Below are 20022 nucleotides of genomic sequence, written 5' to 3' on the forward strand. Positions count from 1 at the left end.
GGTCTTCAAATGCTCTACAAGTGTTTCTTGGGCGACTTTGATGAAAAATCGAAATTGAAAAAGTTAATGCCAGAAAACCGGTTTTTCTTGTACCACCCTAAACTTATTCAGCAAAATATCTCTAGATCGGACAATTTTAAAGCTACATAAAAACTGTCTTCAGCAAAATTGCTCGCAATTGATCGATCTACAATTGGGTTTTTAAATTATGAAAAATGTATTGATTTTTTGATTTTATACGAAAGAGCAACTTTTTCTGAGCCACTATGATTTTTTCAGATTTTTAGAACTTTATTTTGGTACTTAAAATCAATTTCAAAGAGATTTTTTGAAATCACCTTTTGACAGCTGGGCAACTGTTCGACAGCTCCGCCCAGTACAAACTGCGATGAGGGGTGATTCGACAAATTGCTCCCATACAAACTTCAAATTGATTTTTAAATAGGTTCCCGGGCTCAAAAATTCATGAAAATTTGGATTTCAGCTCAGTTTGACATGCAGATTCAGAATATCGAATTATCTCAACATCGTTAAAGAAGCCAATTTTCCCGAAGAATAAAAAAAATTGGTTTCCAATTTTTTTCTCGGTTTGGTCATTTTATTTCAGCGTGTAAAGGTTTCGAATCGGTAATTATAATTGACGTATAGATGGCGCTCACCATATTGTAACGTAGCCACCATCACCATCTATTGAGTAAAATTCAAAAATATTTTGACCGATGCGGCAGCCAACCGGCATGGAGCTGTCAAATTTCAACCAATAAGCACGAAAATAAACAACATCAGTCGTTCTCCAACTCCAGCCCAGAGCAAGCGATCGTTCCTTATCAATCTTATCAATCCCGATTACTCTACTGCTAGTAAGTGAAACTGTTGTTCTTGAAAGTCCCAATAATATAATCAAGTATACATTCTAGGCTCACCGAAACGGGATGGCAAACCTGGTACATATAGCGCTCCTGTTGCTTCCGGTGCTGGTTTGCGGTGGACCGGAAGAGAAAGAAGGAGTCAAATATGCCAGCAAATGTGAAGCCTGTAAAATTCTAGCCACCGAACTTCAGGCTCGCCTTTCGGAAACGGGCAAATCGCACGACGTTATAGAGTTGGGGTAAGTGAATTTTAATTTGCGGTAATTTTTGTGGGATGATACGCATCAGTACCCCGAGTGCATGTGTGTAGATTTCTGTTGTAAGTTGAAAAACCATTCAAAATTATGATAACGCCTGCCACCAAAATTTCTGCTAAGGTTTTGTGTTGTGTCATTGTTGCCGGAAGTTGAGTGGGAAACCCAACCGCAGTCAACTTGCTATCTTAGTTTTCGTTTGTGCTCTTGTCACTCCTCATAGAGAAAACCATCATATACTTCTAATTCCAGATACTCCGTAGATGACGTGAAGCCCAAGAAGCGAACCGAGTACCGAAGAAGCGAGCTCCGATTGCTGGAATCTATGGAGAACGTGTGCGATCGGGTCCTCGAGTACAACATCCACAAGGAGCGCAAGGACAGCACGCGCTTCGCCAAGGGTATGTCGCAAACGTTTCAAACCCTGCACGGACTGGTAGACAAAGGAGTCAAGGTCGACCTAGGTATACCGTACGAGCTGTGGGACAAACCGTCGGCCGAAATTACCCAGATGAAGACGCAGTGCGAAACGATGGTGGAGAATTTCGAGGACGTTATCGAGAAGTGGTATTTCAACAAGCAGGAAGAGATTCCACTCATCAAGTATTTGTGCGAGGATCGAGTGCTGAAATCCAATGACCATCAGTGTTTGTACGAAAAGCTGGAAGCGAAGGCCGACGAGGGCGATGCTGACGATAAGAAAGATCAGAAAGAGGAACTGTGAGGCTTGCCTTGGCTAGGTCATTGTCATCCAATTGAAACCTCGAACTGATTACTGTTTTAATGTAATTATTTTTACGTAAGAATTTACATACTCGCTAGGTAAAGTTTTAGATTATCTGTAATTTAGGAATAATAAAAGTTAGCCATACCCAAATAAAATCATTCTACCTTTAAGTGTGTGAATGTTACCTTCAATAAAAGCCTCGTTTCTAAATAAATTATCCTTGGTGTTTCCATCCTTGACGTTTCTTCGGTAGATATCCAATGTGAAGTCAGGACCAAAGTCTGGAAAGAAAGCATTGTCCGGAATGTCTCTGGAGATAGTTTTCTGAAGAATTAGTGCAGTAAGCTGCGTCCAATATTTAGCTGTGTTTATCACATTGTAACCCCCTGAAAATTAAAAAAAAAATACTAATGAAACGTTTTTTGTTCTATACATATTAATCACATTTATTGATTGATTCATTCATCCCCCTTTCATGAAACCAGACATCATCAGGCTTATTCTGTTTTGTCTCACGTGACGTGAGACGACTAATGTAAATCAAATGGGGCGAGTCGACTTTTGTCACTTCATTCGACTCGTCTCACCTCACACGCCGCGCAGAATAAGCCTGCATATCATACGGGCTATTTTTTTTTTGTTTTGCCTATATTAGAATACCACCGTGGCACCTGAAATCGATGTTAAGGAATCAACGCGCTAAATTTTGCAATAGTAGAACAGTATGCTACGCTGTTTAATCATAAAAACGATGAATCCTTAAACCCCCAGCATAAGATGAAACTTTAACAGTCTTTTAAGTACTACGTATCCCATTACCTCCACCCAGGAATATGGTTGGAGTGTTCCAACTCAGAACCTGCTGCACACATTTCAAGCAATCCTCCGGGATCAAATTCGTTCCACCTAAGTGATCTCCGACGATGACGTCCGCTCCGCACTGCACAATACACACGTCCGGTCTAAATGCATTGTAGACTGCACTGCTTATATTTTGAAAGTAAGGCACAAACATGTCACCGATAATATCCCTCGAGTAAGGTGCATTGACCGTGTAGCCCTTTCCCGGTCCAATACCAATACTCGACACCGCTCCTGTTCCTGGGAAATGTCCTGGCTCGTGTTGGTGAAACGATACAGTCATGACATATTTGCTAAAGCTGAAGGCGTCCTCAACTCCGTCACCTGAATACAGAAAGCAAATGGTAAGGGGCTGTCCATAAACCACGTGGTCATGAGGGGGGGTTCGGCCAATGACTATTTTGTATGGACAAATAAAAAAAATTGTATGGACTAATGACCACGCGAGGGGGGGGGGGGGTTAAAAAGTCCCAAAAAAATGACCCCGTGGTTTATGGACAGCCCCTTAAATACTAATCTAACCCCTTGAAATAGGAGCGTAGGGATTAGATTAAGAAACGGAGCGACATATAGATCTTACCATGGTGAACATCCAAATCCAAGTATAAAACTTTTTGGAACCTCGTGCGTAATCTGTGTATTCCAATTACAATGTCGTTCACGTAGCAAAACCCAGCGGCCTTGTCCCTGAAATTAGAAATGAAATTTTGAATCCAGCTAATATAATACTTATAGTACGGCACGGTGTGCCAGAAACCGTTATTAACAAATAAAAGTGTGCAACAAAATGGCACCCGGCATTCGAAACATATGCTATTGTCAGTGAATTAAAATTCAACCATCGGGCAATAATAATGACAATGTCACAACCTGCATTTGTTGCGACAATCCACCCAATGCGACAAAAGTTTGTCCCATCGTGCAGCACGAGTTTTGAGATTTTTAAGCCTTGCATTGTGGTTTTCAAGCGGTAACTTCGAGTCGGTAAACACTGCAAGTTGCAGTCTGCAACGCTACTGAAGATAAACCATCAAGAAGTTTCGATTTTGGGCTGGTAACACTAGTTTACAGCATTTTTGATATGTCAAATAAACGTTGAGAAAGAAGTTTTAAATTGTTTTTTTTTCTTATTGAAAAAAAAAATTCTTCATATACTTTTGAAAAATTTGCTACAGTTTAAGGAGATTGTCCCTAAAACTCATCAATATCTTGAAATTTATCAATCTGACGCAAAACCTGCTTTCAAATGATCGAATGGTATTATATTCAGCTTTTAATTTATGGAAGAAGATTTAAAATTGGTTGAACAAAACGCAAGATATTTGAATATTAGTAAATTCCATGTTTAAAAAAGTTGTAAAACTCAATTTTGAGCTAAAACCTAAAAACTGTTCTACTTAATTTTTTTTTGAAGCACGGTTTCGAAATTAGCGCTAAATTGTGCTTCAAAAATTTTGGTCGTTGAGAGAAGTTCACGACTTTCGTTTTATTTTGTAAACTAGTGTAATAATTGATTATTCACGAGTGGAAAAGTACGCAACAATTTCAGCTTCCGTTTTGTCTGCAACAAAAGTTTTCGAGATCATGTCATTATCTGTTACCAGTTGGGATAAAGAGTTATTTCCACGCCTTCTTTGTAGCGTGTTTTGTGCCTCTTTGGTCTGACAATTCTCGTCGCTGGCTATTGTAGTATCTCCTCTGACATTTTGAAAATGTTTTATCGAGGGAAACTGAAGTTTTTGTCATTTGAACAATTTGCGTTATTTCTATAGGATTTTCATATATGAGTAAATATGTGCATATACGTTGTTCTATGGCCATTTATAATTTCAACTAATATACATTAGTTTTTGAAATACTCATCAAAATGTAAGATATTCAAGCATATTTTCTACAAATTTGGCGACATTTCGTTTAAGTAATCATAAGTTACAGTTATTTAAATATTTTGCTATATTTCCTTGATATTTCCCTAATATTTTACCTTAAATCCAATTTCTAACATAAGAGAATTAAGCCCGTTTACGTCGTCAGAACAAACCTTTTTATCAATTGATATTGATGTGTTTGTTTAGCCTATTTGGGTTTAATTATCAAACTGGTTTGAGGGTTGCCGTTTGTAAATATTAAAAAAAAATAAAGTAACTTTCAAATGGTGAGTACCCTTGGAAGGCATAGAAGAATGCCTGCAAGAATCTCTGAGAGAATCTGTGAAAAAATCTCTGGAGGAATACTATAGTAGAAGATTGTATAGTAGCGTGGGTCATAGACGTCGCCTTTTCAGATCAAGGTTTTTTGGTTCCATTTCGGGTCCTGAATGAGTGTGCAAAATTTGAACGCGATCAGTTATTGTGCCTTGCAAGATAAATCCGCGAAACGCGTTTGTCTTCTTCTTTTCCATCAAGTAGCAAAAATATGACCGCACCACTGCTCATGAGCAACCTGATGGTCAGAAAATCTGCATGCGGCGCTTATATCAAATCCACACGAGGCTGCGGCGATATAGCCGCGAGGAGATGCACGCGATACAGACGCAATGTAGAAATGGAAAAGCTGCAGCCGCATCCCCCTGCAGCATCACTAAATAACATCCCGATTATTAAACACAAAGCCGACGAGGTGATGCGAATGCGAATATTGAATCAATGTCGCGATAAATATTATGCCTCTCAAGAAAAATCAGAATATGGCGATTATCTGCCTCTGGCTTCTGATATTAGCGTGACAGTCACTAATCATAACAGCGTCACCAGATTTAAAAATATATAATTCCGCTATATGGGGTTTGACAGCAAGAACACCCATTCCACTGAGCTACTCTTGCCGTTCGTCACAAATACATTCAAAAACATCTGTCACTTCGCGAAACCCACGTGTTTTTGTTTTTGGCGGGATCACTTTTTCTTTTGTATTGCCTTGCGACTGTCATGCGGCGGTATGCCTTGCGAGCGTACGACCGCCGCAGGACTCTAATAAAAGATAAGCGCGACAATATTTATTATTAAATACGATTTCAGGCCACTTGAGTTGCCATTGTGTTAACTTTTGTTTTGATATGAACGGCCTGAAGGCTGCTGCGATGCTGCTGGGTGGGTGACAGTATCTGTTCGATTTTGACATCGCGTCTGTATCGCGGGAATCTCCTCGCGGGCATATCGCCGCCGCCCAATGTGGATTTATTATGAGCGCCGCAATATGCCAATACTTTACGCATCGCGATTGAAATTCGTAAGAGATTATATATATGGAAAAACTTTCTTTTCTGTATTTGTATTGAAAAGATTAAAATTATTCTTAAAGTATGTACCCGATTACGTAAAAGTATAGTCTCAGATGTCCTAAAAAACCTTGCCGAAAACCACAAAGCGATCCGAGTCTTGTGACAAAAGTTATAGTCTGCTGATTTTCTGAAGATGTTCTTAATTCTTGGCCTGAATTGCCAAGCGTATAACTTTTTTCACGAGCGTCGGATCACTTTGCGTTCATCGAGAAAGTTTTTCGGTGCATCCTAGGTTGTTATTCTTCCACGACATTGATTATTGATTGACAATTTTGAGCAAAATTCAAGAAAAATACAAAAAAGTATGTTTTTCCATATAAAATTTCGTACAAACTTCAATCGAAATGGGCAAAATACAAGAAGCTAGACCAATCAAGCCCAAATTTTGAACAACCTTGGTTCTTAAAAAACTTTTGATCTTTGCGCTTGAATCCTTAGACTCATCGAAAGGTGCTGGACCAGATGGCTTACCACCAGTGTTCCTAAAAAATCTAGCAAAAGAAATAGTGAAGCCATTATTTTGGCTGTTCAATTCATCTTTAGAAACAGGTATTCTTCCACCGGTATGGAAAGAATCCTTTCTAACCCCGATTTTCAAAAGTGGTAAAAAATCTGATATAAGCAACTATCGAGGGATTGCTATAATATCCTGTATCCCAAAACTGTTTGAGTCCATAATCAACGACAATCTATTCTCACAACTAATGCCATTAATAACTAATCAACAACACGGTTTTGTTAGAGGGCGGTCAACGGCAACTAATTTAGTAAATTTTGTAACATTCGCGCTAGATGTAATGGATAGAGAAAATTATGTTGAAGCTTTGTATACTGATTTTAGTAAAGCATTTGATAGAGTGGATATAAGTTTGTTACTTTTCAAGTTGTCTAAATTAGGATTCAACCCTAGGTTACTTAAATGGATCGAGTCTTACTTAACTGATAGAACTCAAAGAGTAAGATTTAAAGGAAACTTGTCTAAAATTGTAAACGTAACATCTGGTGTTCCACAAGGCTCACATCTTGGTCCATTGTTGTTTATTTTGTTTGTGAATGATGTTGAATACGTTGTCAAGTATCTTCAAGTTTCTATATACGCAGACGATATGAAACTTTTCATGGAGATACGTAAAGCATCTGGTCTCGAAATATTTCAAAATGAAATTGATATTTTCTTCAGCTGCCACGGAGAAAACTGAATATACTTTTTAGCTTCTTATATAATAATAATTTTACATTTAACCTTTTTATTATTCGCAATGCATAAAAAATATGCACCACATCATTTGAATTATGCATTCCTTGGTATTTCTGGCATTTATTCTGATTTATGGGGATATCAAGCCAATATTTTTTCACTTTGGACTTGATAAAATTTTAATTAGTCAACCGACAGCTGCCGCCATCGCGAAACCAAATTAGTTTTGTTCGTCCAAGTTTTTACATAAAGCGAGACATAAAGTTCATTGAAGACTCTGAATTTACTAATTAAATAATGTAAACCTCGATTGTACATTCCGTTCGGGTGAGTACGTGTGTAACTTTTTTAAAGCAAAGATCTTCAAAATACTTATATTTACAGATCAATTCTGATGCATCTATTTCGTCCGATGAGTGTGGCGGTTTCGACGGCGGTGGAGAAAATAGGCTCCATTGCGTGTGTTGTGATTATTTGTGATTGTGATTATACAGTAAGTTGAGTTGTTATATACAAGAAGAAATAAAGTGTATATCATTGGTTGTTCTAGTTTCAACTACACTTGTCGTTTTTTTTTTTTCTTATTTTGATAAATAAAAAATAAACAAAAATAATTTATACATTTTTCAACAAATATTATCGGTATATGCATTGCTGAATAAAATCGACATATGCATTGCAAGCAATAAATGCCTTTTATGCATTGAAGGAATATATCCTAAAATATGCATTTCAAGGAGTGGGCAGATCAAATATGGTTTTAGTAAAGAATTTATGCATTTTAGCATTTTCCAATCTCTCCGTGTGGTGTAGCAAAAATCTGTTGGAACTTAACGTTAAAAAATGCAATTCAATTACATTCACGAGAAAATTAAACATAACTCATAAAGAGGTAACTCTAGGTGAGAAAATTGTTGAAAGGCGTAATCTGGTAAGAGATTTAGGCGTTATTCTGGACTCGAAACTAACTTTTGTTGATCATTATAACAATATTACATATAAAGCAAGTAACATGCTCGGGTTCATCAAACGATTTAGTTTTAATTTTAATGATCCTTATACAATTAAAACACTATATGTGATATACGTAAGACCTCTTCTAGAATATTGTAGTGTTGTTTGGGCTCCATTGAGTTCTCCAAATTTTATCTCACGAAACCTAATGCAAGCCTATCCATATACGGGAGAACAAAAGATGTTTACAAAGTTCTTACAGATAGATTAACACGGGAAATCTGAACACAAACCACTACCACACAGGAATATGGATTGGTCAATATCAGGTTGCACACATTAACCGGATAGAGTCGATCCAAAAACAGTTTTTGTTGTTTGCTTTAAGGAAACTAGGCTGGGCACACTTACCGCTACCTTCCTATGCGGCACGGAGCATGTTGATTCATTTAGATAGCCTCGAAAATCGAAGAGATTTTGCCATGATTGCTTTTATAAATAATGTTATATCAAATAGAATATGCTCCCCCACAATATTGGAAAATTTGAATTTCTCTACTCCCACTCGTTTATTAAGGAATAGAAACTTATTTTTAATTAATTACCACAGAACAGACTATGCAAAACATGGGCCATTGAATAGAATGATGTCTTGTTACAATACACATAGTGACAGAATTGATATGACTATGAGTAGAGATATGCTTAAGAAGGCATTTTTTGAGACAAGTAGGGTTAGGTGATAGGTTTAAGCAACTATTGTAATATAGTATACATATAATTGTAAAGGTCTACAAATTGATTGACGACAATAAATAAATAAATCTGTTTGAATCTGATCAATTTTAAATTTTCCCATACAACGTTGACCCTCTTGTATTGTGTTCCAACCAAGGATGGGATCATTCCAGGGAGGGTGCAGGCACGTCAAACTCGAACAAACTACGCCTACCTAACATGCATCGAGCGGGCCTTCCCGGAGGTGGGTCGGAAGTGCTTTCACATAACCTCAGGAGTCCCGCAAGGTTCCATCCTGGGTCCGGTGTTATGGCATGTCGTGTACGACGAGGTGTTAAGGTTAGAGTACCCAGTGGGAGTGGTAATTGTCGGATTTGCCGACGACATTACGCTCGAAGTCTACGGTGAAACGATCGAGGAGGTAAAGTTGACTACCAACCACTCGATCAAGGTTGTGGAGGCGTGGATGCGGTCCAGGAAACTGGAGCTGGCTCACCACAAGACAGAGGTGACGGTTGTTAACAACCTGAAGTCGGAGCAGCAGACGGAGATCAGTGTAGGAGAGTGTACTATCCAGTCAAAGCGCTCCGTCAAACACTTGGGCGTGATGATCGACGATAAGCTTACTTTCGGTAGCCACGTCGATTATACCTGCAAGAGCCTCCACAGCTATTGCGGCACTGTCCCGGATGATGTCCAATAGCTCTGCGGTGTACGCTAGTAAGCGCAAGCTTCTGGCTAGTGTTGCTACGTCCATACTTAGGCATGGCGGCCCGGCGTGGGGCACCGCGCTAAGTACTAAATCCTACCGACGGAAGCTGGAAAGTACTTACAGGCTTATGTGCCTGAGGGTTGCGAGCGCATACCGTACCGTGTCACACGACGCTCTCTGCGTCATTACTGGTATGGTGCCTATCAGCATTCTTATCAGTGAGGACATGGAGTGCTTCGAAATGCGCGGCACAAGAGGCATACGCAGGACTACCAGGATGGCCTCTATGATCAAATGGCAGCGCGCGGGGACACTTCCACCAAAGGAAGGTGGAACCATAGGTTGATACCGAGGGTAGATAGTTGGATTAATAGGCGCCATGGGGAAGTTACATTCCACCTGACACAGGTCCTTACAGGACATGGTTGCTTCCGACAGTATCTACACCGTTCCGGGCATGCAGATTCTCCCGAATGCCCAGTGTGCAATGGTTTAGAGGAAACGGCGGAACACGTTTTGTTCGTGTGCCCGCGTTTTCGCACAATGCGTGACCGCATGCTTGTCACATGCGGGGAGGACACAAACCCGGACAACTTGGTCCAGAGGATGTGTAGGGATGAGTTTGGCTGGAACGCCGTTTCAACGGCTATCACCCATATCGTCTGGGAGCTACAGAGGAGGTGGCGCGTGGACTCGGAGAGTGGCTAGTCCAGATGCAGTACAAGAGGTGGTCCAGGGGTTCGAAGTCGGCTTCGTAGGTCATACCGGTGCCCTGCGGTCGAGATCGACCCTTACAGCGATTAAGTGGCCACGGAGAGGAAGTCCCGGTAGCGGTGCTGTCGTGGCGTCGGTCTACTGGGTTGGATCCGAGCCCGCGGTTGGAAAGGGGTCCCCGGCAAGGGTCGGAGCAGGTGGAGACCCTGCTGTCAGCAACCTTCTGGTGCAGCTGATAGGGCCTGAAGGGTAGTAATACCCTTGCCTTTAGCAGGTCAGATCGGGTTGCACGTGGGCATCAGTTCTTGATGTCTGCAAAGCAGTTGGGCGCAGGCGGGGTTGACCCTGCCCGCCTTCCGAGGACAAAGGGAGTGGCGAGGACCACTCGGAAAACTGGCTAAGCGCCAGCATGTTACCGTGATGAACTCTCCAGAGCGAGTCATCAATGTTCGTTGCTGCTAGGCTACGCAGCTAACCTTGAGGGTGCGATGTGCACTAGCCCCTCTCTGAAGCAATACCTTCTTGGTGGTTCCGGAGAGACGTAGGGTTTGGCGACCATAGGAATGTGTTTAGTGGGTACGAGGAGAGAGTGGTCCTGGCTTTTACTTTTGTTGTAGAAGGCGGCCTCAGGCCTACACTACCCTAACCTTCTGTTAGGGTGTCTGTTGAGCAGATTATCCCCCTATGGTTTAGAAGGAAAAAAAACAGCGTGAATGTAATTTACATGCACCGCGTGGAGAGTTGCCTTCACAGCTCGCTCACGACTTTGGTATACGTTTGCGACCCCAATGTTATTCGGCAAACTTTCCGATAAAATTACAAGGTTAAATTCATCCATACATTGTTTTTCGATAGCATGCTTCTGAACTGAGATGCAAATGATGTAAATATTTTCAAATGAACGGTCGCAACCTTGGCCTAGGGTGTCCTGAAAAACTTTGTCGAAGGTCACGAAGTGATCTGATGCTTATGAGAAAAGTTATAGCGTTGGCATTGCTTGCCAAATCAGCGTGATTTTGTTGCTATTGTTTTTCCTTTAATGTTGAAACTTAAACACATGCATGCGGTTGATTGAATATAACTTTTTCTACAAGCATCGGATCGCTTTTCGATCTTTGACAAAATTTTTCAGGACATCTTAGGCTAATACTCTACATTATCGGTTAAAAAGTTTCAGACCAACTTTTTCAACTTATGACAAAAATGCAAAAAAGTATGTTTTCCCATACAAAATTTTATACAAATTTCAATTGCAATGCGCAAAGTGTAGACGCCACCGATCGTGCTCAAATTTTGCACAGATACTCAGGACAGGACCCGAAATGGAACCAAAAAAGCTTTGATCTGAGAAAACAATTCCGATTCCGATCTCAACTGAAACATGCCAGTTTGCGATTTTGTCAAAGATGGCAGCAGTTCACAGCATGAGATTTAAGAACTCATGTCTGATTGCATTTGAAAAATGTAAGTATATCATCATTATTGCAAATGTCTATATTGTTGGAAGACAAATACGCTAATAGTGACTCACCTCGACTGTTAATAGCCGTACTATCCCAGACCGTGTGATGCGCATTTTCATCACAGCCAATGATAAACGATGTGTTGTTTTCTTTTCAATATTGAACAAATAATGCGATCTCAAGAGGAGGTACCTCAGGAACATCACCAGGAAAGTAAACTGAAGCCACAGCGACCTCAGTTTTATCCCTAGTAGTTGGTACCTCTACCATGACTGCAACAATGCCCCGTCTGAACTCTGTAATAGGGTAGCATTTCAACGTTGCACCTACATTCTAAGACAGCAGTTCGGGGGGAATCATGTTGCTCATCACAAAATTGATCACACACTATTTTGTGTCAGTAGGTATAACAAGAATCTTTCGTTTATTGGACCATAGCTCATGAATAAGCGTACCTCCAGTCCTTCAAACTCAACACAACAGAACATCCTTTTGCGTGATGAAGGTTAACCTGTACAAACCTAATCCGTAGTGATATTCTTAGCCAGTTGAAGAAACTGCTGCCGACATGACACTACTCGGCTGATCGGGAATAGATATTAACCCTAAAAGGGATACCTGGGGTCCATTTGGACCCCAGGCGCCTTTCAGAGCTCGTCTTTGATGGAACACACTCAGCGAGGTGACGAAACTGAGGCCATGAAGGTATCCCTTTTAGGGTTAATATTGATGATCAGCTTTTTTCGAGCCCACAAAATTGCAATAGTTATTTGACGAAGAATGCCTCTTTATGTTGTTCTGTTTATGCATGTTGTCATGCTGGTTTCATGTTGATGAATCTTACCTTTGAGCGTGATGCCAGCCTCCATGCCAGTTTATGGCAATGGCAGCGCCTGCCAGGATTGCGTCTACTGCAGCCAGTGTTGTGCCGACAATGGAAGTTGCAAAATCGTAAACTTTTTCTATCATTGGACAATCATAAGCTAAAACAATCAGGTAATCCAGTTTTAAAATCAGGATTCTTAAAATATACAATTCCATTACTTGCCAAGTCCGAACTCTTGCAGCTCGTCCGTTACCTCTTCGATGTCATCTTCATCGTTATAGCGCTTGAGACATTCGACATAATCGGCGCTGTGAAAGGACAACAAATCCTCCAAAGTGCACCGTTTGGGGCTTATGATTTTACAAAACTGCAACAGTTCGTAGGATTTAACGAGTTCATCAACGACCGCTGACTGGAAAAAAATATTAGTTGATTGTAAAACCTAAATAAATTAACAATCATACTTACTCGATTTCCAATGGCACTAAGTTTTAGCATCTCATTATGTATGTTCTCATCAGTAATGTAAACTACTTTCTTCATTGTACAAAATGTAAATTGAATTTATTTTTACAAAGCAAATTTAAAAACTACTTATCTACTAGAGGACTCTTGTTTTACCCCAATGTTGTTTATGACAGGTAGAACGCAATGAGATTGGAATAGCCAAAAGATGCCTAAAGATTCCAATTGGAAACTTATGCAACTTGATTCTTATTCCCTCAACCATGATTCTTATTTGTTTCGCCTTGTGATGTGAACCTTTAAATTAATTAAATAATAGTCGCTATTTCAAATGCAATTTATTGTTTCACATATCTATCAGTTTGTTTGAAGCATCATGTTCAAAATATGTGAACTAGGCGCCTCCAGGTTGGCAATTTTCTATCAGAAAACAAGATTTGATTTGCCATTATTTCAGATTATGATTGATTCAAATAGTCTCTAGTTAATTACACATAACCAAACCATGATTAGCAGCAAAAGTTTCAAACCTGATTAAATTTATCGTCGCACTCAACTAGTCTTGAAGCTTTGAGTTTGATTACATTTAAGGACATTATATGACGAAGCCATACCTCAAATTTTCAAGAGCACGAGCTGAATGAACCAAACGACGGATTGCGCTGAAAAGTTGATCGATTGGTCACACCCCGGTGCTCTTGAAAATTTGAGGTGTGGCTTCGTCATATATTCACCTTAAGATTCCTACAATACGCTTAATTGGTATCGTACACGGAGAAACTGAAAAACTCAAAATTAGGTACTTTTAAACTCAATTTTGAGTTCTTTTTCATCTCCCTTCTCATGCGCTCTTTCTAATGTTGTCAGAGAGTGAAGAGAGAAACAGCCCAACTTTTGCAGTTCAGTGCGTCAAGCCAAAACTGAGTTTCTAGCACAGTACTCAAATTTGAGTGAATACAACCTAGTCAAAATTTCGGTTGGGTGAAAAAAACTTAAAATTAGGTATTCCTTTCACATGGAAGCAAGCGGGAACAACCCAACAAAAACATCGATTCCATCAACTCAAAAGTGGCTTGACGCACGCAACCCCGAAGTTGAGTGGAAAGAACTCACTTTTGGGTAGTTTCGTCTCTCCGTGTACAGAAGGAATCCGCTCCGCACTATACACTGAAATAAATTTTGTTGTGGAAACTACCGATTCCATAGTAAAATTACTAACCGTACCTATGATTCTCAACCGACAACAATTTTCAGTTAATTCTACTAAAACACTGTCGACTTAACTAGCAGTGCAGTTAACATTACTAAAAATAATTTTCATTTAACAAATGAGCATTGTATTTTTAACCACACTGTGTTGTAAAATGCGTGTCCAGGAAAAAATAACAATGTTTTGTTGTTGAGACGACTATGCTTTTAGTTGAATTTACTACAATGCATTGTAATTTCAAGCATATTTCAGTTATCTTAACAGATTTTGTTGTCGGTTGAGAATCATAGGTACGGTTAGTAATTTTACTATGGAATCGGTAGTTTCCACAACAAAATTTATTTCAGTGTAGGAATCCATACGCCTAAATGTAGGCATACCTCCCATTAGCTCACTATAGGAATCCGGCAATAACGTATCCGTACTTGACCGTAATCGTGACTGCATCGGATCCATAGTACACGCTTAGATCAGTTTACCTATTTTTCTAAAATATGGGTATATTTTACTCAAATTTGCGTAAACTTTACGCAAATATGGGTAAATAAAACTCATATTTTGGAAAAGTGCACAACCGCATTTATAGGTAATATTAACCCATATTTGGGTTACAATTACTCATATTTGGATCCACCTTACCCATATTTGAGTTTTGTTTACCTATATTTGAGTATCATTTACGCATATTTGCGGTTGTGCACTTTTTGGAAAAAAGGTTGATTGGTCTTAGCGTGTAGGCGACTAACCTCATTGGATAAATGTAGGGCTTGTGCTGAAAAGTCTACTATTTGCAACTCGTTGTTTAAATAACTATCACACCCTAAGGGGCTGTCCATAAACCACGTGGTCATGAGGGGGGATGGGGGGGGGTTCCGCCAATAACCATGTTGTATGGAGTATGGATTAATGACCACGCGGGGGGGGGGGGTTTGGAAAGTCCCAAAAAATGACCACGTGGTTTATGGACAGCCCCTAATTATATACACCACGAATCCAACCATAATTTAATCAAGTGCTCATTGCGATTCTGTCAAAAACATAATGTCAAAAAAACAAAAAAAAACATAAAGAACCCCACTCCTTTCGTTTTTTTTTTAATTGTTTGATCATTCTATCCAAATTAAAAGTTCAGTTTTCTAAATTACTTCAGTGGATCAAAAAGTTGTCAATCAATAGAAACAGAGTGTATCCGCAGATCTCAGTCTCAGATGTTGAATTTAGGCGAATGACAGTTGCAGAAAGAATCCGGTAACGGCGAATAATAGTGACTGACACCTTAACAAGTAGGTACCAAAGTAAAAATCAACTTTCCATATATGCGAATGCGGGCAAAGAAAACGACGATCTTGTCTGTGTTATTTCAATCCTGTTCACATTTTTTTGTCAGGTTCATTTATTTCTTTAACACGCGGGTGTACGATATGGTTTGTAATCCCAATACTTTCTTGATTTCATAAGGTTGCGGTAAATTCCTACATATGTACATCCTTGTCTGTTGCTAGTAGATGAGGAAGGATGATCTGGAATACCGTCTTTAGGTGGGATAAAAATGGTGATCGCTTGAACGTTTTCTCTTTCAATTGAAATTTATTGAAATTTAAAATCATTTCCTCTAGAGGTCCGACTGTATCCTAGTGATTTCTTCCGCTGCCTTGAAACCGCACTTTTCAGGAGATCAAAGAATTGTGTATCACTGTTAGTGCGTCAAGATGTTCCTCAAGCCTTTGGAGCCGGATAATTTCACCACTGCTGCCGTAGCACCTTGGGACCATTCGAAACGCCTCCGTGACCCCTGGAGACCCACAGTAACGTCTCTGAGAACCCTTAAAACTCTCTGAGATCCTCTTGAACCTCATGAAGCCCACTGGGACCTCCTTGAACTGCCCCTGAGATATCCTGAAATGGGACGACGGGTTCGATTCCCGTTCCGGTCGAGTCAATTTTATCGACGCCCTGGGCGTAGAGTATCATTGTATTTGCCACACAATGTTACAAAATTCATGCAATGGCAGGCAAAGAAAGCCCTTCAATTAATAACTGTGGAAGTGCTCAAAGAACACTAAGTTGAAGAGATCAATGCGAACGTCGAGCCATACAGAAGAAGAAGAAGAATATCCTGAAATGCTCTTGAGACCTCTAAGTACTCCTTTAGACCTCGTGAGATCCTCAAAACACCATGGAGACTTTTCCGGAACTCCCTCTAAAATCTCATGAGACCCCTTGGAACCCATTAAGACCCTTCGAAACGCCCTTGAAACTCTCCTGCAACTTTGTGGTATCCCTCTGAATCTCCTTGGGACCTCCTGAAACCAAACTGGAACCCCTTGAAATTCCCTTGAGACCTCCCGAGATCCCCTGAAACGTCGGTCATTGCACATGGTGGGCACTGGCGCAGTCTTGTGCCGCACACCATTGACAGTTGCATAAAACCTCCGCATATCGTTCATGTCCAAACTTTCATGCGCTTCAGAAATCGCACTCTCTTCGTGCTGCCGTTTTTTACTGCGGTGGATTCATTTCTGTGCTGATCTTGCTACCCTGTACCGTTCCCTGTTGAGCTGGGTACCGGTCACTAGCTTCCGAATCCTAGCGGCATTCTTTTCGTTCGTCACTCGTTGGCACTCCTCGTCGAACCAACCATTACGCTGGCGTCGCTGAGCGGTACCTATCACCTCTTGCGCTGTTGTTGGCATCCTTCTTGGAAACCTTACTTGACCCAGAAAAGATTTTTTTTTAAATTTTTTTCCACAAGTCAAACTTATGGGTGGGTGCTACAGGTAGTCCTTGCAACGAAATGCAGCACCTCATATGAAAACCTCGATTGTGTTTATTGCTGACTGCACCCCAAATTGGACTGACACAATAGTGTGCACACACCTTCAAAGTGTTATTACAGCGCAGGGATACGTCGGATCGAATTGAGGTCTTCGGTGCACTTATTCCTTGTAAATGGAGGAATAAGTGCCCCGAAGACGTCGAGACGATCCGAGGCAAATGTGCACTTTTATCACACTTTTTAGGCGTACCATAAAAAGTGTGATAGTCCAATTTGGGATGTAGTCTGCAATACATTTGTTGCATACGGTGTTTGATAAAGTTGGGATAATTTACAGGCACAGCGCAAATCTATCCATAGTTTTGCGTAAGATTGTTTGTATGAATAAGAATCGATACGGATCGATGGCTGGGAAGACGTAAGTTGGCTGATAAGATTGGTCAGAATCAAGCCTTCGTTGGGTTTTGTCACGGTCGCCATGTCTACAACTAGACGACGGTTCGGATTGTTCACATAGCGACCGAGACAAAACCCGAAACTCACAAACACGAAAATCTGAATTTCCTATTGTAACCCGTGGTTACAATTTTGTTCTAAATTTGTGAACACCACTGTGTTTTGCAACATTTTAATTTGTTTGTTTTATTTTTATAAATTTTTAGTTGAATTTAGTTAGTTAGAATGTAGGGACACAAACTCGCACTTATTGTATCGGTGAGTCATTTGACCCCCAATCTCCCCCTCATTGCACACATCGGCAGAAGCAGCAGCAGCAGAAACAATCGAGTGCGGTGTGTGGCTGTTTTGTTTTGATTCGAGAGAAGTAACGGAACCGTGTAGTGCGACGGACGCGTATTTTAACCCGTTTTAATTACGCCCGGAAAAGTGGTGTTTCGCGTCGAAAGCTGGAGGATTGTTCCCAGCAACGTCGGTAGTGATTCCGCGAATGGTTCACTAGTGAAATAGTGCCGGGCCACGGTTTCGGGTACGAAAAAAGTGCTGTGGAAGTGCAGTGCAAAAGGGTACTGGACCACCGCCATAGTGGGAAGCTAATTGTAAAGGAATTTTCGCTTCCCGGCGGTCTAGTAAAGTGTCCGAAAACCCACCGTCCTCGCTACACGGGCTCAGCCAGTAGAGCCAGTCTCGCCCGTGTAGCTAAACGTCAAGGAGGACGAAGACAGGTAGGTGTAAAGGGGCTCACCACCTGTGGTAGTTAATTGCGGTTACTACCAGAACTGTCTACGGCGAGTAGACAGTTCGGTGTTTATACACCATCGTCGCTAGGGGGGATCCGACAAAGGAGCCCGCTCTTCCCCCTAGCTAACTGCCAAGGACGGTTGCTTCGGCAACCCCAGTGCCCAAAAAAGAAGAAGGAGAAGAAGAAAGAAGAAGAAGGAAGAAGCTCCGCATAGTCCGTGCGGGAGCGCGGAGCCAACGACGACCACCACCACCACTGCAGCAAGGGCCCCAACGAGTCGACCGAAGCCAAAGTGCCAAAGGGGAGAACGGGGCAAAATAGAGGTTTGATAGAATATAAGTTTTTATTGCAAAGTTTATTTATTTTACGAATTAATTCCATCCGAAGTCCTAATTTAGTGGACCCGAATAGAAATTGTAATGTAGAAAACATTAGCATACATCTATAAAACCTTAACATTTAATGTATATCGTTGTTCTCCTAATGTACTCAGACTTCAATGTAACATCTAAGTACACAGTAATACATAAGATTTACATGTAACATTGAAGTCAAACTTCAATGTGATGTTGAATTTGACATCATATAACATCCAAAGACAAAATATTCAAATGTTACATCAAAATCAAATGTCATATCGATTTCAACTGTTGCTCACTTGAAACATCAGACTACATCTAACGACAGACAAATGTAATGTAACATTAGAATCAAACATCATATTGATGTCGAGTGTTGCTCACTTGAAACATCAGAAAACATCTAACGACAGATGATTGTAATGTTACATTAGAATTAAATGTCATATTGTTGTCAACTGTTGCTCGCTTAAAACATCAGACTACATCTAACGACAGATAAATGTAATGTAACATTAGAATCAAACATCATATTGATGTCGAGTGTTGCTCACTTGAAACATCAGAAAACATCTAACGACAGATGATTGTAATGTTACATTAGAATTAAATGTCATATTGTTGTCAACTGTTGCTCGCTTAAAACATCAGACTACATCTAACGACAGATAAATGTAATGTAACATTAGAATCAAACATCATTTTGATGTCAAGTGTTCCGCACTTGAAACATCAGCATACATCTAACGACAGATGAAAGAATTTTACATTAGAATCATACATCACGTTGATGCCTCAATCATCAGAAAGGATTCAGCTGAGCTCACTAATTTGACGTTTGAGCGGTGCCGTGTTTACAGAAAATGAATATGTTTCCATAGCCACGACGCCGCTCAAAAGTCACTTGTTTGACACACGTGCATTTGTGCAACGAAAGATAACTTTCCCCACACGTGTAAAATTCATAACACAGGAATGCATGATACCTACACAAAATCGGCCAAATTCCGTTGGACTTTATGTAAAACACAAATTTAAAATCAGCTCGTGCATCAACATAAGCCTGTATTTTGCAATAATTTAGGCATGGCAATAATGTTTAGTATACCGAAAAAACAAAAATTCCACAAAAATGTGAGCGAACGAGCTATTTATTTTAGAATTTATGTGCGAATGTTACTCATTTTTGAGTGCCATGGAATTTTGCTGAAAATATGTGACTCTAATTCTCCGTGCACCTTTAACCACCATGTTATTATTATTTTGAAAATGAAAAGCAGTGTTTTCGCGTCGGAAAAATCGAAAAATATCGCGTTTCGTGGGTGAAAAAGTGTTTAATAGTGCCGCGAGGAACCGGTGAAACTACGCTGGATGGACCGGCCGCGTGCGCGAGTGAATAACGGAGCAGATTATTTGAA

General features: G+C 40.3%; 3 protein-coding genes across 6 annotated transcripts in view; 2 read left to right on the top strand and 1 right to left on the bottom strand.

Moving 5' to 3' along the window:
* Nucleotides 1-763: 763 nt before the first annotated feature.
* On the top strand, nt 764-2067 carry LOC115253431 (protein canopy homolog 4). The gene is made up of 3 exons (XM_029878184.2): nt 764-860; nt 918-1108; nt 1376-2067. The coding sequence occupies exons 2-3, from the start codon at nt 933-935 to the stop codon at nt 1845-1847; spliced, it is 648 nt and encodes a 215-aa protein (XP_029734044.1). The 5' UTR covers nt 764-860; nt 918-932; the 3' UTR covers nt 1848-2067.
* LOC115269429 (histone deacetylase 8-like) lies at nt 1896-19731 on the bottom strand. 4 transcript variants are annotated; one of them, XM_062859069.1, is made up of 7 exons: nt 19595-19731; nt 13065-13133; nt 12819-13008; nt 12615-12753; nt 3292-3398; nt 2670-3035; nt 1896-2236 (listed from the first exon to the last, which is right to left on the bottom strand). In XM_062859069.1, exons 2-7 carry the CDS (start codon nt 13092-13094, stop codon nt 1986-1988), a joined length of 1083 nt encoding a protein of 360 aa, XP_062715053.1. In that variant the 5' UTR covers nt 13095-13133; nt 19595-19731; the 3' UTR covers nt 1896-1985. The 4 variants fall into 4 exon arrangements, with proteins under 4 accessions (XP_062715053.1, XP_062715054.1, XP_062715052.1 ...); XM_062859070.1 differs by having other exon boundaries at nt 19591-19721; XM_062859068.1 differs by lacking the exon at nt 19595-19731 and having other exon boundaries at nt 1896-1962; nt 2036-2236; nt 13065-14220.
* The window catches only part of LOC109424545 (tubulin-specific chaperone cofactor E-like protein), a 74567-nt gene continuing 69878 nt past the window's right edge, over nt 15334-20022 (top strand). Inside the window, exon 1 of the mRNA XM_062859066.1 lies at nt 15334-15554. The gene's annotated coding sequence lies outside the window, so the exon portion shown is untranslated. The remainder of the gene's footprint in view (nt 15555-20022) is intronic.

Source organism: Aedes albopictus, chromosome 3 (assembly GCF_035046485.1).
Source record: "Aedes albopictus strain Foshan chromosome 3, AalbF5, whole genome shotgun sequence".
In the NCBI taxonomy this organism is placed as follows: Eukaryota; Metazoa; Arthropoda; class Insecta; order Diptera; family Culicidae; genus Aedes; species Aedes albopictus.

Bases quoted from the DNA above. Each gene is read 5' to 3' on its own strand.
- LOC115269429 (XM_062859067.1), bottom strand. From the start codon at position 13,139: ATGAAGAAAGTAGTTTACATTACTGATGAGAACATACATAATGAGATG. The intron at 3,399-12,614 runs GTAAGATTCATC...TTCTAATTTCAG, and splicing joins GGCTGGCATCACGCTCAAAG to GGACAAGGCCGCTGGGTTTT. The intron at 3,036-3,291 runs GTAAGATCTATA...TTCTGTATTCAG, and splicing joins GGATTTGGATGTTCACCATG to GTGACGGAGTTGAGGACGCC.
- LOC115253431 (XM_029878184.2), top strand. From the start codon at position 933: ATGGCAAACCTGGTACATATAGCGCTCCTGTTGCTTCCGGTGCTGGTT. The intron at 1,109-1,375 runs GTAAGTGAATTT...TTCTAATTCCAG, and splicing joins CACGACGTTATAGAGTTGGG to ATACTCCGTAGATGACGTGA.